Raw genomic sequence first — 18,210 nt, 5'->3', positions numbered from 1 at the left:
GTCGCTAAGAGTCAGGCATGACTGAATGACTTCACTTTCATTTTTCACTTTCATGCATTGGAGAAGGAAATGGCAACCCACTCCAGTGTTCTTGCCTGGAGAATCCCAGGGACAGAGGAGCCTAGTGGGCTGCCATCTATGGTGTCGCACAGAGGCGGACACGACTGAAGTGACTTAGCAGCATCCAGAGATAGCATCAGCCTCCACAGGTTAAGGGCTTAGTCCTATTAACATAAGACCATCTTTCTCCTTCCTCCCCCATCACCTCAGATGCCAGCCACAAATCCAGGTTATCATCTATGCTTCTAACCCATTGGCTATAGATTGAAAATCCCCTCCTTAGGTTTGTTTAACTTGCTAGAGCAGCTCACAGAAACACTTTTCTTACCAGATTCCCAGTTTATTATGAAAGGATATTACTCAGTAACAAGCAGATAGAAAAGGTGCATAGGTCAAAATATGGGGAGAGGGAAAGGAGCTTTCATGCCCCATCTGAATAATCTACTCTCCTTGCACGGTCACATGTTCATCAATCTGGAAGCTCTCCAGATCCTCTCCTTTAGGTTTTTATGGAGGCTTCAGTACATAGGCATGCCTGATTGAATCATTGGCTTGAGGTGATTGAACTCTATCTCCAGCCCCTCTTCCCTTCCAAGAGTTCAGGGGGCAGAGAGGGGTAGAACTGAAAGTTCCAATTTTCCTTTAACAAGGCTGCTTTCCCGACAATAAGCAACCCTCTCCCGCCCCTGCAATCTTTAGGGGATTTCCCCAAATCATCTCTTTTCATGTAAACTCAGTTGTGGTTTAAAGGTGCTTGTCAAAAATAACAAGGCATTCATTTCACTTTTATGGCTCTGAAGTAATTTCAGGAAATGAAGAAAAGAGACCAACTATAATAACAAAAGTTGTTCCCATTGCTTTTATCATTTGGGAAATTCCAACAGTTTCTGGAGCTCTGTGCCAGAAGTGGGGATGAAGACTAAATACATATTTTCTTATTATAAATCACAGTATCACACTTTCTAAATTCCTTTGCTCTGCTCAATTCTTTGATGCCAACTTTCACTAACAAATGTTTCTCCCTTTTAAAAAAGTACATTTTATACGTCCCCCAGATTTTTCAAAAAGCATCTATCTTTTCTTGACTGATAGAGAGTAATTTGTAGAAACACAAATTTTTTTAGACCTAATTGGTTAATACCTTCCTATGAACATGGAATAGAGAGGATGCAGCTAGGGCAGCCACTTAGTCAACCAATTTGAGTAGTTAGTTGTAGAAGAGTATTAGACGCACCTGAGAATACTTGTTTACTAAGAGCTCTTCATTCAGCTCAAAAATGCACCATTTTTCAACTATCATCACCAAATATTGTTCATTGATAAACAGCTATTTCAAATGCATTCTCTATTTTCAGAGAGGAAATTGACACTTATGACTGGAAGTTCTACTCTGAAAGCCTTTGTTTTAGGACTGATGGTTTAAAATTGACAAGGGCTGTAGAGGTGTGAAATAAAACAGTAAATTTCAATCGGTCTATTAATAAAAAGCAAAAAAACACTATCTGTACAGTGGTGATTTCAATTTGCTTCATTAATACTAAGAAAATGTCTAAAATGCTAAAAAAAATATTCGTTGTTATTATACTTTGGAACATTCTTTTCCTAACTGAGTAACACTTTTCAACAAAATAAAAGGTGTTCCTTATTACGATATTTGTAGTAGGGACATTACAAATATAATGAACTAGGACGTGCTAATTTCAAGTTTTGTTTCACATTTAATGCCTCTTTTAATATATAAAGCTATAAGCCTTACAATTGCAAATATTCAACTAATAGCTTTTCTGTCAAGAGAACTGGTTCAGAAATTCCTTCCTAATCACTAATCTTTAACTATGGAAAAAAGATTTAATTTGTATGTAACCCAGTTTTAATGTAACCTGAATATTATACACTGATTCTTCATTACATATTAACTATTTTCTTCTCATTTGTCTTATTGACATAATGTATTTCATGTAATATGTACCTTCAATGTTAATATTTAAATATTTATTTTATTTTTTACTTCTTAGGCATTAGCTATGGGAATGATGACAGAATACTACCATTATATCTTTACCACACTGGTAAGTAATTTATGAAAAATATAAACATAATGCTCTAAAGTTTTTTATAATGAATTTCAGGCTGAAAAATGTTTTCAGTGGGAAGAAATATAATGGCAGCACTTTTATAGTTAGAATTTATTTTATTTTGATAAAACCCAAGAGGAATTATCATCACAGATAACTAATGATTCTTGGTGGGAACCTGATGATTTTAAAATAATATAATTTTAGATATCAATTCAAAATAATGTCTTATTTTTATATTGCTTAGAAGACTGTCAGGACATCATGGATTTTAAGATTAGTTTGCTGAGAAATCAATGTTTTAGAAAAGCATAAATTCTTATGTTGTTAGCTCTATTGACTTAACAAAAATCACATTTATTTAAGCTGCTCCTTTAGTAGATTAAATTTCTATTTTGTTTTTGCATATGTTAAGTTGGATTTTTTAAGTATATATAAAGTAATTTGCAAATAGCAAATTGAATGTTACCTTTATCTTTTGCTTTAATACTCACTACACAGTTTTTTTCTTAATATGCATGCAAACCAGACTTTTGTCATTTATCAAACCTACTTACCCTTAGCTCTATTTCTTACCAACACATTACCCTAGTTTTCCATTCACTGTGAAACTGGTATCTGTCTCTATTACTAGTTCTCTCCTGCCTACCTCCCAGTATGAAAGTATCTCCAAGTTTGGGCCTGTATCTTATTTTCTTTTATTCTCTTCAATTATTTTCTTCAAAAGTGGTATGTTTTTATAGCTTAAATCATTACCTTTGTTCAGGTGAGATCTAAATGCCCATCTGTAACATCCCTGAATTGTTGTATATTGCTGCATTGCAGAGCATTTCTAATTGTTGTGGCTTTAATATAGTTTCAAGTTATTTAAACCTTAATGGATTGCCTCTCAATTGACTCATCTTCTGAATTCTTCAAAAATTCCATTATCTTTGACTCCTGTATCCCCAACAAACTCTACTGATTTTTCCTCTGTAGTGTCTCTCAGTTCAGTTCGGTCATGTTAGACTCTTTGCGCCCCACCCCCCATGGGCTGCAGCATGCCAGGCTTAGGTTAGGGTCTCTAGTATGCATCTTCTTCTTGCAATGACCAATCTCACCAGTGCTCTTTCACTGTTAACTCAGAAGTTTTCCCGTTGATCTTTTTGCTTTTAGGAGTCTTAAATTTATCAGAACAAATTATTAAAATTTAGTTGATCACAATAGCTTCTTATAAAAACAATTCTTCTCCAATAAAGATGCTTCACACAGTAGGTTGTATTTTACTTGTAAATACTAAGGTTAACTCTGCTGTATCTCTTTATTCCTTCTTACCAGGTGGCGTTTTGCAGCCCATGGGAAACTTAGTCATGGGCTGATGGAGAATGAGTAGGAGCCTTCACTTGTCAGCAAATTATATTTCAATGCTTTGCAACTCAGTTATACCATAATCATAAGATTTTGGGAAATCAAAAGTATCTCTTAAAAAGGAAAAAAAAATGAGTAAAAAAAAAACACTAGTATATATAGAACTCATTAGCCTATAATTGAAGGCCTTTTATAGTTTGAGTCTAACCTAACTTCACTACTTTCTTTTGTTGCTGTTCTCCTTTATGAATTCTCTTATGGCCAAAATGATTTAGTCTCCTGAGTAGCTTTTATATTTTCTAATTTTTGTGTCTCTACTGACATTTGGTCTCCTTTTGCCTATCAAAAGCATGGCCATTGTTTAATGGCAGCTCAGATCCCATCTGCTCTATGAAGCTGTTCCTGACTATAAAAATTGAAAATCATTTGTCTTGCTTCTGACTGCTTGCACGTGTGCTCTTTTGTCCCTTAGCATATATTGTATTGCTGTGTGTGTGTCTATATATATAGCCATATATATATATATATATATATATATATAGCCAAAGAGAGAGAGATTCTCCTTGGCTAGACAGCAAACTTTGAAAATTGAAAACCTGAAAGTTCCTTATTTTTTTCACAGCACAGAGCAGAACTCAGGCCAGTGTCAGCTTCTCTCCACTGAATTTAGTTCCTATATCTAATCTAGAGCTTCTTTTGTGGCTCAGCTGGTAAAGAATCCACCTGCAATGTGGGAGACCAGAGTTGGGAAGATCCCCTGGAGAAGGGAAAGGCTACCCACTGCAGTATTCTGGCCTGAGAATTCTGTGGACTGTATAGTCTATGGGACTGCAAAGAGTCGGATACAACTGAGCGACTTTCAGTTCACTTAACTTCATCTAGTCTGTACAGTTGTCTGGGTCTAAGGCAAGCTATGCCCAGCCCAGGCCCAATGGCATTGATCTTGCCCTGCCTAATTCTCAATGGTTCTCATTGTTGTCCTCAATATCTAAGGATTACTAATGTTAACTCAAAGAGGGCAGAAGTCCCATATCTTGAATGTTATCCTAGTGACATCTGACTGCCCTGACAGCTTTAACCTCCTATCTCCTGGGGAAACCAAAGGGCAGATCCAGAGCATTCACTGTACAGAGAGTGGAAGGGCAATCACAATCTAAAAGGTTATTTGTAGGGGAGTTGCTGAGTAGAGTGGAACTATCAGAGTTCTGTAACCAGTAAGGCCAGTTTGGTGACTTTTTGCCTCAGCTTTGATATAATAAGCTAGAGGCCATATATCATAACTTATTTCTTAAAAATAAAAGGCAAGGCAAAATACACAAAAATGGCAATCATAAAAGAAGCAAGATATGGAAAAATACTGATAGTCAGTGCAGTTCAGTTTAGTCGCTCAGTCGTGTCTGACTCTTTGCGACCCCATGAACCACAGCACACCAGGCCTCACTGTCTATCACCGATTCCCAGAGTCCGCCCAAACCCATGTCCATTGAGTCAGTGATGCCATCCAACCATCTCATCCTCTGTCCTCCCTTTTTCCTCCTGCCCTCAATCTTTCCCAGCAGCAGGGTCTTTTCAAATGAGTCAGTTCTTCGCATCAGGTGGCCAAAGTATTGGAGTTTCATATTCAGAATCAACCCTACCAATGAACACCCAGGACTGATCTCCTTTAGGATGGACTGGTTGGATCTGCTTGCAGTCAAAGCGACTTACAAGAGTCTTCTCCAACACTACAGTTCAAAAGCATCAATTCTTCGGTGCTCAGCTTTCTTTATATTCCAACTCTCATATCCATACATGACCACTGGAAAAACCATAGCCTTGACTAGACGGACCTTTGTTGACAAAGTAATGCCTCTGCTTTTTAATATGCTGTCTAGGTTGGTCAAGGAGTAAGTGTCTTTAATTTCATGGCTGCAATCACCATCTGCAGTGATTTTGGAGCCCAGAAAAGTAAAGTCAGCCACTGTTTCTACTGTTTCCTCATCTGTTTGCCATGAAGTGATGGGACCGGATGCCAAGATCTTAGTTTTCTGAATGTTGAGCTTTAAGCCAACTTTTTTGCTCTCCTTTTTCACTTTCATCAAGAGGCTCTTTAGTTCTTCTTCACTTTCTACCATAAGGGTGTTGTCATCTGCATATATTGAGGTTATTAATATTTCTTCTGGCAATCTTAATTCCAGCTTGTGCTTCCTCCAGCCCAGCATTTCTCATGATGTACTCTGCATACTTATACTCAGTTAAATATAAAACACAAATGCATAAAATTAAGGGCAAGCTATCCCTAACATAGAGAAGAAAGCTTATGCAAACTTTAAAGGAAGTTTGTGGAAAAGCCTATTGTTCCATTAGTGGTTTGGAGTAATATATATATATGTACATGTTTAAGTAGAGTATATATATATATATATATGTATATTTACATTGACAAAACATGATAATAAGTGTATTTGAATCTTGGGGATTTGTGACGTTAAACATCATTTGAGGCACAGTAGTATTAACTTTCCTAAGGGGAGCAAGAATACATGATTATTTCAACTATACTTGCCTATGAATATTTTCTCTTGATACTAACACAAAGAAATTTGTCTTTTAGGACCTCTTTGCTCTTGATGTGGAACCCTATCGATACAGTGGTGTTAACATGACAGGGTTCAGAATATTAAATACAGAAAATACACAAGTCTCCTCCATCATTGAAAAGTGGTCTATGGAACGGTTGCAGGCACCTCCAAAACCCGATTCAGGTTTGCTGGATGGATTTATGACGGTATGAATACCCACTTTAAAGATAAGTTTGCGTAATTCTAAGTAACATTATATAAATTATTGAATCCTATGGATCCAAACTTTGATTTAGTTATCAATGTTAAAGGCATGCTATCAGAAGCACAATTGCAAATAATTCTATTAACAAAAATTATCTAAATCAATTTTACATGGCAATTTAGACTTTTATCCACGTATCTCAAAAAGCATTACAACTACCATTAGAATACTACAATAAGGGATTTTTCTAGTTAGTTACTGCCATATATAGGATAAATTAGAGACTTGAAAAGAAGATATTAACCTGAAAGTTATCCTTCTGATCTTAACTACCAATATATGATTACTCCTCATCATGTTGATTTCCGATATCTGATGTCATATAAATGACAAAATTTTCCCCTGAACTTACCCTTTAAGGTTCCAGATTAACCAATAATCACACTTGTTATTTTCAAGTCTTAGTTTTAAACCTAAAATCTGCATTAATGCATAAACCATAAAAGGATACATTCTTATATAACTTTAGTTGCTTATACCAGTTCTGCCAATGAAAATCTAATGCAATATAAGTACATAGTTTCAAATTTTCTTATAGCTATGTTAAAAAGCATACACAAAAGATAAATTTCAATATTATTAATTTATTTTATTTAACCCATTATACCAAAAATGTCATTGTTTATACAATCAATATAAAATTATGAGTGAGATATTTTACATTCTTTTTTTCTACTAAGTCTTTGGAAGTTGGTTTGTACTGGGCACTTTATGTGTTAGTTCTGACTAGTCACACTTCAGGTTCTCAACAGCCAAATGTAGCTACTGGCTACCTTATAGGACCAAGTAATTTTATACTGTACTATTTAACAAATTATAAATGTCTGATAAATTCTCATTAATCTATTTTCTTTAGACAAAGTTACTACTGTAATTTAGGAAATAGCTCAGTACTTTGGGAATATTTATATTTCCTAGGTCATTAAAAAGTATCTTTCTAAATGGAAACTTTGTAAGCAGAAACATCCTCTATCCTGATGTGGGGAAAAGCCTTTTCTATTATAGTTGCAATGTTCGCATTAATTGTTTCAATGGGGCTTCAAAGTATGTTTGTAATGTTGTAGCAAAATAAGGGAAAATTTGGTATTTCTTTTCCCTTTGAAGGTTTAGTAATACAAACTGAGTTTCTTCACAGAGACTGTGAAAAAAAATAAACTACTAGAATTTGAAAATGTCTTATATCCACATTAATTTAAAAAATAATAATAATATGAGGGGAATTTTACTCCTTTGTATAAAAATAGGTGATTGACTAGTTCTAGTATATTAGTTTTATCTTAAAGTATATTTGAGAGGCTTTATTGGGAGGAAAATACATAATCTAAAAATGGAAGTATTTTTCCTCTGAAATACATCCAGATTAAAAATAAGATACAACTAAGAATTAATTACAAATATTATAGTTTACCCCCAGTTTAAAGATGGTGAATCAAACTTTTGGCACCTAATAGACAATGTTACTTTTAAAAATTAAAATATACACTACCTTTTAAATTATTTTAATCATGTATATATTTTTCCCATATATGCTTTCTAACTCTTTTTGCCTTTCTTTAATTTCAAGATGGATTTTGTTATTCATTATTCAAAATGTTGTCAAATGGTTTTAGGAAAAGTATATTAATAAGTATCATGACAGTCTTAACACTTTCATACTTTAAGACTTCCACTGATGTGTCCAAGAATTAGTGTCCTTTTTTATATATATCAGAATTGCCAAAATTATCCAGCCTTACTTTTGTACTCTCTATATTTCTATATGATTCCTGTATGATGCTACATGTCATCCCCTGAAAATTCAAATAACTTAAGTAGACTATTGAAAGAGATAAATTCAAAGGAAGGTAAATTAATTTCTTATCTAGAAAGGTAAGGGCTCTCAGAGAGAATTAATTTTCATAAAATGGATCAAAAAGACAAGAGTGTTAGGATGAATGCAGTTTGGGTTTTTTCTTTCTAGTCCTTTCCTCAGTTTTGCCCTTCTTCTCTACTGACAAGTAATTTAGTGGGAATGGAAAAGTGATAGAACAAAAATGTATCGATGAGAAAATGATTAGCCTATTTATTGAAAATTCTGGGCATTGTATATAATCCATAGATATTGACATCTTCAAAAGAACTTTTAATGCCAACACTCTCTTCTTTGTTGTAGTAATGAAATAACTTTTCAAATAGATCTTAAATAAGAAAAAAAAGAAAGTATGGGAGATAATTGCCTTTTTATTTATATATTTTTGTTTGAGTTTCTGGAAAATATAAGTTTCATCAGAAGGTTTATAGGAGAACATTTTTTTTAAATGAATGAAGATTAATTTCCCTATGTGAGCACTCTGAATATTTTTTACCTAAAAATGTCTGCCAGCTATTTATGTTATTATACTTATAAATAGAGCATGGAATACAAAGTATTTTGGAAATAAACATAAAATTTGCTATCAAAATAAAGACCTTTTAAAATGGATGCAGACTGATGACTTTTTTTTTCAATTTTCCTGTTGGAAAATTGATATTATCTTTTAAAATATTTTCATTATATAGTATTACATAATATAAAAGATTATATGTAGGATATATTATTATATGAAATTAATTAATTATAAATAGTACGGGCTTATTTAAAAAAAAGTATGAAATCTGTATAAAAATGTTGGTATATTTATACCTTGCATGAGTATTCTCTTTCTTTTCCATTTAAGTTTATATTGTAAGCATTGTCCTAGTTATTAAAGGAAAAGAAATTAATAAGCTATTTCCTCTGTGAACAGGCTAAGGAAATTAAGAGGATTCTAGTTAGAAAAGAGAAGAATTATAGCCTAGCATTGTAAAGTTGGCAACATTCCGTTTAGTCAATTCATGAGATCTCAGTGTTTATATATCCCTTGTTCTTTTTTTTTTCCTATGGTCCCATTAAGAAATAGATTATCAGCAAAATTCCTAGAGTTGGAGCAAGACCTATTATTATCAGTATCATAGTCATTTGTCACTATGTAAGATCACAGTGCTTAGACTTTCACTTTCTTTATATTTGAGCTATAAAAAGAAACAATGAATGAGATTCATAAGAATTTTTCTGGTTAACTTAGCACCTTAATTGACCCCTGGGCTAAGTGTTTATCTGCTAAGTGACTTGAATACAAGACTATCTCTCCCATAGTGGTAGTTCCTTCTTCAATGGTATGGGACATTTTATTAAAGGTATTAATGTTAGTAGTAGCTCAGTAGAACTCTTATCTTTATTTGGTATAAACCCAATCAGGAAACCAAGTTACATAGTACATCCAAGCCTGATCTCATCAGGAAGGAAGAAAGCCCAACCCTCTTCCTTCACACAGATAAGTTTTGTTTTTAACTTCCATCACCTTTCTTCCACTCTTCCCCATGCCCACACACTGCCATCCAGGTAGTGCTTTAAGAATCTTCCCTAAAGGACATGGCTACCAACTCCTTGGAGAATCCCATGGACAGAGGGGCCTGGCAAGCTACAGTCCATGGAGTTGCAAAGAGTCAGACTCAATTGCGCGACTAACACAGACATGAACCCACATTGTAAAACCCTTTCTCTACTGCTCATCCTTTATTAATTATTTTACATATCCATCCCCTTGGGAGTGGGGAAGTCCCCTTCAGTGAACATTATCACTGTCCTTTACCCCATAATCAAATGGCATTTCACCCCATCTTCTGACCAGATGTCTATTTTCCCAGGCACGATTACCGTAGGGTGGGAATTCACTTTTTTGAACTCATCAGTTTGACAATGGTTACATTCACCATTGATTTATTGAGTTTCCAGCAATCTTAGTTTAAGACAATAAAATCTAGTACAAACAACTCAAGGTAAATTTTAAGTTTGGCTATGTCCTGGAACTCCTTCCCAGTTTTCCCAATATGCCATACATCTTTTTTTTTGTTTCTTAATTAGAGGATAATTACTTTATACTACTGTGATGATTTTTGCCATACATCAGCATGAATTGGTATTAGGTGTACATAAGTCCCCTCCCTCGTAATATGCCGTCAATCTTAATAATTAACAAACCTGTAATCCAGGTAGTTTACAAATACGATTCTTATGTTGATATCTAATACTGCATGTGTTCCTTCACAAGGTTGCAACACATACATTATTATTGTATCACATCAATAATGACTGTTGATTGGCTTTCTCATTCAAATTACTATTCAATTTGGAAATTGAAAATTTTAGATATTTACTTCTTCATTTTCTTTCTCCTCTCTTCACATCCATCCAACAATCAAACACTGTCAAATTTATTGTATCAATATATTTCTTATTTCTTAACTGTATTCTCTTTCCCCCTCTGGAGCTATGCCTTGATTAAGGACCCCGTGGTCTGTCCCTTAGCTGTTGTAGTAGTCTCCTCACTGAATCCCACTCCTAACATCTCTCCTACACTTACCTTTATCCTAGTGTGATCTTACCAAAACATTACCTGTGACTCCTTGTCATTTGCTAGGTGAAATTTTGGCTCATTTGCCAAGACTTCAAGGCCTTCCATGATCTGGCTTCTGCTATTTGTCCAGCCTCATATTTGCCTACTCTCTGCTCTTCCATCTCACCATCTCACCCTGGCTGAATCAGCAGTGCTGACACACCTCCTCATTTCAGTGCAGAATATCCTCATCGTCCGAACCACTTACCCCTGTTTGAAGCTGGTGTATTCCTACTCGTGCTGTAATTTTCAGGACTTATGTAGCATTTTCTATGAATTTGCTCTGAGTCCTCTAGATATTTCAAACATGTGCACCTTATTTATGCACTTGATATACAACTCCATGTTAAAATTTAATTCTGGGACTTTAGTTTGTTTTCATGCCCTTTTCTCAATAGATTGTAGGCTATTTCAAGGCAAGAATTAGGTTTTGCCTGTCATTCCTGAAGGCCCTAGACTGAGTTCAGTAACCAGTGCAAAGCAGGGGCTTATCATGAGGGATGACTGCGTGCCTGAATAAATGTGTGGGTTAATTTGTTTTAATAATGCTGCATGCATATTCTAATCATTTCCCCAAATGAGTTCTGGAGAGCTTTTTTAAATCTACCTACTAGTATTTTATTATCAAGATATACAATCACTTAGAAAATCCAATTAGGCCAGTCTCAATTATTTGTTAGAATAATACCTGAAAAAAAAATTAGAAGTGCTTTTGATTAAATAGTGAAAATTTAGTGCGTTAGAGTAGTTCCCATTCTCTTTTACAAAAGAAGGGAGGATATTTAGAAGGGAGGTGAGTCTTTATGTATTTAAATTCCAGTGTCCTCCTAATTAAACATTATTTCTTTATAAAAACAGACCATGATCCATAAACTATTATTTCTTTCATCATTTGATTAACTTAAAAACATAATGTCCTGCATATACCTTCATAGCAGGGAGTTAGCTCATGAAATAAGGGGGCACAAGTGATCACTCTGTTACTGTACAAAGATTTACCTTTAGAAAAGTCAATGAAAATAGTACTGCAGAGAAATAAAGAATGAACGGCAGGCTGTCATTTGTTGCTAGAATTACAATCTGCCTTAGCTGTTGTCTGCTTGTCTTAATTAGCTGTAGCTAGTTTATTTGATTCAGTTAAAATGAGAATAAATACAGGACCTTGCCAGACAATGAGTCAAACTAACTTGCCATTTTTTAATCAATGAAGACATTTTGAAAAGGGTGGTTTTATTTCATATGCCACTATAACATCAAAAGTATAAAAAGTAACACAATAATGAATTAATTATCCTTTCTTTGATCAGCTTTATTCATGAGTATGTTGTACACAATACTCTGGATTTTATACCAGGAATTCAGGGTGGTAATGAAGTCAGTACTTCTGTTTCTTCAAAGAACTTAGGGAACTGACAAAATCAAAAGACTGTGGATGTCTTACTGATCACATCTCGTATCTTTATCTGTACAAAAATCATATTCCAACTTTAATTTTTAATTTCAGACTGATTTGGTATTTCTTTAGTTGTTCTAGTTCCTAAATTCTCTTTCAAGTTCTTGTTAAAATCCCTTGTTTTCCACAATATTCTGTGACAGCAAGGACAAATATATATATACTTACCATGGACTTTAGATAACTTCTTAGCATTTTGCTGAAAATGTGTAACATTTCACAAAGTTTATTTGCATAACTGATATTTTCACTCTGGTCTTTACCACAGACGAAATGTTTTGTGGTCTGTATTATAAATGAATATGGTAGAAAATATTTCCATAAGATGTTTCAGGGTATGTAATGAAATCATAAGCACAACACTTATTTACATATGTATATGACTGATTTAATGAATAGTAAAAGAACATGAGTATGTGGCATGAATAAGAGAATGGTCTTGTATTTCTTCCCTTTATATACCTATTAATCTTTTTGATGTACTAAGCTGCAAGTTGAATCTGAATATAAATAATTGAGATGACTTGGCAACCTCCATTTTTCCATTAACATGGAAGATTCCATTTAATTGCCTTTGTTCATTGGCACATTAAATAATCAGCATTTATATAAAGCTGATAAAGAGATGAAGTTTCCATTTTAAGTAACTGTTTTTTACATGAAAGATGGCAATAATTCACTTCCTTCATAGTTGAGTTATTTTTTAGGTCAATTTTAAAACTTTCCACTTGGAAAAAGTAAGATTGAATCAAAAGACTTGCCATCCTGAAAATCAGAATTTATCTTCAAAGCATTGATCTGAGATCATGTACTACAAACTTGTAAAGGATTAATACATTTCTGTTCACAGTTATCCTCAGCTCTTTATTATAGATTTAATAGCTACATAGTTACTTATGTATGTAAACAATCACAGAGGGTATGAGGAAGTGTATCTAAACAAAAGTCTGTGTTGTTCAAAATGAGGGTCCCTCGAGTGATAGTCAATGACAAGAATACCTAGAGAAGATGATGGCCAATTTTCTGACAAGAGGGCAAAGTTCAACATTCCAGAGTCTGGAAATTGCAACATTCTGAGATTTATGACTCCACATTTGTACTGATCATCAGGATAGAATTGAAGCAATGAATGTAACCTTGAAATTTAAAAAAACAAAAACAAACACAAGAACTTCCAAGCAGATCTTAGAGGTGAGGAGTCATCCAATTTGGGAAAGCAAATACAGTGCGCACTATGAAGGTGATGTGCATGCATGCTCAGTTGCTCAGCTGTGTCCAGCTCATTATGACCCTAAGGACTGTAGTACACCAGGCTCCTCTGTCCATGGGATTCTTTAGGTAAGAATACTGGAGTGGGTAGCCATTCCTTTCTCCACAGGGTCTTCCTGACCCAAAGACTGAACCCTCATCTCCTGCATCTCCTGAATTGCAGGCAGGTTCTTTATCCACTGAGACACCTAGGAAGCCTGCAAAGGGAATACAAGGTGGTTAGGAAAATAAGCAATGGCTTTTTTTTTTTTTAACTAGAGTTGGTGCTCAGGTTAGAATAAGGGTAATGGCAAGTTTAACATACTGTTAAGTGTCCTGGATTAGAGAAATGGATTGGAAAACAGTGGAAGATAAAGCTGGAATAAAAGTTTCACATATCAATTAACCGATTATTTTAAATGTACACTATTTACCATATGGGAGTTCAGAATAAAGTCAGCATAAAATAATAATTGAAGTTATTTAAAAACAGAAAGTAAGAGATGACATTGAGGACCTATAAATAATAAGAAATATTACTCAGATACATATTCCCAATAAACTACAGAAAAGTTTTGGGGAAGCAAGGATAATTGTTATAAAAGACAATATTTCTCTTCATTGGATCTATTTCTAAAATGGAAAGACAGAGTGGATCTATTTATAAAATGTACAAAATATGTTTTCTGGCTATTTTGCTTTGAGAGTAAAATATTCAGCTACATTCTGTAATTGAGTATAGAGTACAGAATGAGAGGTAGTAGACAGGTCATAAGTACTATCAAAACTGTATGTTTTCCTCTATTATTCCATTTTTATTCATAATTTTAGGAATTTATTTTAGGTATTTTATTTTTCATTTTCATAATTTTGGAATTTATTTCTAACAAATGTTAAATGTAATATTGATAAAAGATATCTTGGCCTTGCTAAATCTTTACACAATACAGATTTAAAAATAATAAATAGTAATGTAAATTTTCATTTATTTAAGTACTTATATTTGTTTATATGCCTTATATAAAAACAAATAATATATATATTTAGGATTTATATAAATTTCTATTTAGATGCTGTTGAATAGTAAGCTATATATTTTTATTTATTACTAGAAAGACAGTGATACTGGCTGAAATATTAATAGTATAATTAGCATTTATAATGTATTACCTGAAGATACTAAATGTATAAAAGATTTTGTTAGATTTTTGTTATGAAACATTAACTATAAACTATTTATTTATAAACACTTGATACATTAAACTATAACCATAACCTGCCATGCTCTTCAGTCCAGCATATTCTCCAGGCAAGAATACTGGAGTGTGTTCTCCAGGGGATCTTCCCAACTCAGGGATTGAACCCAGGTCTCCTACACTGCAGGCAGATTCTTTACCACTGAGTAGGAAGCCTACTAAACATAACTGTAAAACTATTCATTTATAAACACGAAACACATTTAACTATAAGATTCATTAATTTTGGACCCAATGTGCTGTGCTTAGTTACTCAGTCATGTCCAACTCTGGGACCCCATGGACTGTAGCCCAGCAGGCTCCTCTGTCCATGGGGATTCTCCAGGAAAGTATATTGGATCTTCCCAATCCATGGATCGAACCCATGTCTCCCACATTGCAGGTGGATTCTTTAGCATCTGAGCCAGCAGGGAAGCTTTTGAACTCAATACTTCTGCCAAATTTTAACTGATTTTCCTTCTTTACTACTGTGATTTGTAAGAAACAAATTGCAGCTTTTTGTGTCATGCTCAATTTTAGAGGATTTTATTTAAAAATTGAGATAGATGGAAAATATTGCAAAGAAATCAACAACCTTATATAATAAAATTTACATTGTATATAATAAACAACTATTATAACATGTTTTCCATGTAAATATATACCATAGTAGATGTTGCCCTTTTTTTTGTTTTTAAATTACCTACCTCTGTATCTTACCAATGCAGAAATTCTCTTGCTTGATCCAAAAAAATTACCTGACTCTGTTAGTAGAAATAGGAGCATATACATATATAAAGTGAATATTAAGAACCATAGGAAGTATAAGAGTCCTAGGACATTTGATCCAAGCAATGACTTTGCGTATAAACTTTGAATCTAGTTCCTGTTGCATGGTATCATTTGTATTGACAGTCTCTGCTATAAAATAGCCTACTTGTGAAATCTATTTAGTGCTTAGTACATCCTAGGGCTAGTATTGCCTTGTAACAACATCATGGGGACAGTTGTAATCCTCATTGTACAGATGCATATACATAGAATAGTAGATTATATACAAAGGAACATCCCAAGACTATAGTCAGAAGCATATAAAAGAATCCTTAAGTGTCCAGAGGTAAAACTTGTGTGTGTGTGTGTGTGACTCAGTCATTTCTGACTCTTTGTGACCCTGTAGACTGCACCGGTCAGACTCCTCTGTCCATGGAATTCACCACGCAGGAATATTGAAGTGGGTTGCTATTCCCTTGTTGAGGAGATCTTCCCAACTTAGGGATCGAACCCAGGTCTCCTGCATTGCATGAAGATTCTTTACCATCTGAGCCACCAGAGAAGCCCAGAGCTAAAAGTTAGGCATGATTAAGTCAAAACCAGAAAAGAATGTTACATGTGTCGCTTACTCTTAAACTTTAACATATAGTGCTGCATACCACTTTGGCTTGAGACGATGTAGCTGGCCCACTAAACTCTTTCATTTCCTTCACAAATAGATTAAACCCAGAGAGAACAGAAACCAACGTTTGAATCCAATTTCTAACCCTATCTAATACTGTTATTTTAAGCAAGCTACTTAATTAACCTCTTTGAGCCTCACTTGTCAAATAGAAACAATAAATGTTAGTGTGTTGTCCTAAGGATCGAAGAGATGATGAATTAACATAGAAAAATATTTTAAACTTATCCAACTTTTTATAAGTATAAGCTGAATTATTGCCTCCTCTTAAAAATCTCAGTGCCTTACAAATATGAAACAAATTTTGAAACAGTGCTTATAGCTTAATTAATTCAATCATATTATTTCAGCATCTTTTGTTATCTCTTGTATACAGTACCACTGTAATAGATATGTTGTGTGTCTGTGTGTGTGTGTGTGTGTGTGTGTGTATTGGATGGTTAATTGGCATGGAAACCTTGAGAAGCATTCATACAGAATCTTCTTAGTAGTAGAATCTACTAGTCTTTTTAAAATAGAGCCCAATTGTGATAATTTGAAATGTTCTATTTGAATGATACATCTTTATTTAACAGGTTTTAATATCTAGTTAGAAGTTTATGAAATTGTATGTGCCATTTATTTCCTATGTCAGGTCACTTCATTTTTAGGTTGAGAAGATGGCTTGTTGAGCACAGAATTAAAGGATGCGCTTTTACTTGAAATTTTTATGCCAATTATAGAAGACTATGAAATCACTTCTGTTCTCATTTTAGGAAAAAAATTTTGGAATCAGAATCATCTGTCTATTGATACCAAGGTCTGCTTATTAAATCTTCCTTTGTAAACTTCTGCTAATCATTTAGCATCTTTGAGCCTCAAGTACAGCATCTATTTAAAGCAAACAGTAATGCCTACATCAGAGAATCACTATGAAAATTAAATACATAACTTTTATACTGCTCAAAGACAGTGTCTAGTACATAGTAAGTCCTCCAAAAGTGATATTTGTTTACTTTAAGGCAAATACTTTCTCTGCACTTTAACATAAGTGCTATTTCTATTCAGGGTAAAACTTACATTCTCAAAGTCTATTGATTCCCTGTTTGTACATATATAACAATTGAATTAGGACTCAACTGTGTAAATACTAGCAGCTTCCCTGGTCAGCCAGTGGTAAAGAATCCACCTGCCAATGAGGGAGACGGGGATTTGATCCTGGATTGGGAAGATCCCCTGGAGAAGGAAATGGCAATCCACTTCAGTATTCTTGCCTGGGAAATCCCTATGGGATCACAGAGAATTGGACAGGACTTAGTGGCTAAAACAAAAAACAAAAAAGTCTAAATACTACTTTGAAAAAGTAGTTGCTTACTTTGATGCTCTGGATGAGATGAATGAATGACATGTATCATCACCAGTTTTTCTACCAAATTATTGATGTTCATTTCATCTCACTGCTACCTAAGTGCTTGTGTTTAAATTATAAAGTTTTTTTTTTTAAAGTGTAGTCCATACAGTTTTGTGATATAAAAGTCTAAGAAATGGTCAAAGATCTACTCTGATGCACTAATTTCTAAGATATGCTTAGCCAACTCTTTAAATCAACATTAATAAATCAAAAGAATATTTCAGACAAAATGAAATGAAGAGTTTTAGGGTGAATTTGCCTAAGGGATATTAGGAATTCTCTTGCTCTATTATGCAGAGAGGAAATATTATGTTGATCTTTCATTTGCCTTTCTAAAAGAATTCATAAATATTTTATTCATTAATCTTCAGAATACCCTGTGACCAAATTGAACCAGAAGGGAAAAGTGAAATTATTAAACAGACACAAGATGTTGAAATGATACCAAATTGATCCTTCATGAAAGTCCTTTATATTGTTACTCACTAATACATTCTCCAAATAGTTATTGCATACCTACTATATGTGATTTATGTTAATAAATCATGTGGATGATAAGAAAATGCATATATTTAAATGTGTTATATATTGCATGATGTATGCACCAGAGGAATTATCAATTAAGTAAGATAAGTAAAACATGGCCTTAAATAATACAAAAAATGCTGA

The 18,210-nt window shown here is 33.9% G+C and overlaps 1 protein-coding gene across 1 annotated transcript in view; it reads left to right on the top strand.

Annotated features, from left to right (window-relative positions):
- The window catches only part of GRIK2 (glutamate ionotropic receptor kainate type subunit 2), a 726,582-nt gene that overhangs the window by 345,193 nt on the left and 363,179 nt on the right, over window positions 1-18,210 (top strand). The window contains exons 5-6 of the mRNA XM_052645572.1: window positions 2,076-2,129; window positions 6,076-6,249. Coding sequence (XP_052501532.1) covers window positions 2,076-2,129; window positions 6,076-6,249 — 228 coding nt within the window. The remainder of the gene's footprint in view (window positions 1-2,075; window positions 2,130-6,075; window positions 6,250-18,210) is intronic.

The sequence above is a fragment of the Budorcas taxicolor genome, chromosome 9 (genome assembly GCF_023091745.1).
Source record: "Budorcas taxicolor isolate Tak-1 chromosome 9, Takin1.1, whole genome shotgun sequence".
Taxonomy (NCBI): domain Eukaryota; kingdom Metazoa; phylum Chordata; class Mammalia; order Artiodactyla; family Bovidae; genus Budorcas; species Budorcas taxicolor.
This window is presented reverse-complemented; position numbering and strand designations above follow the sequence as displayed.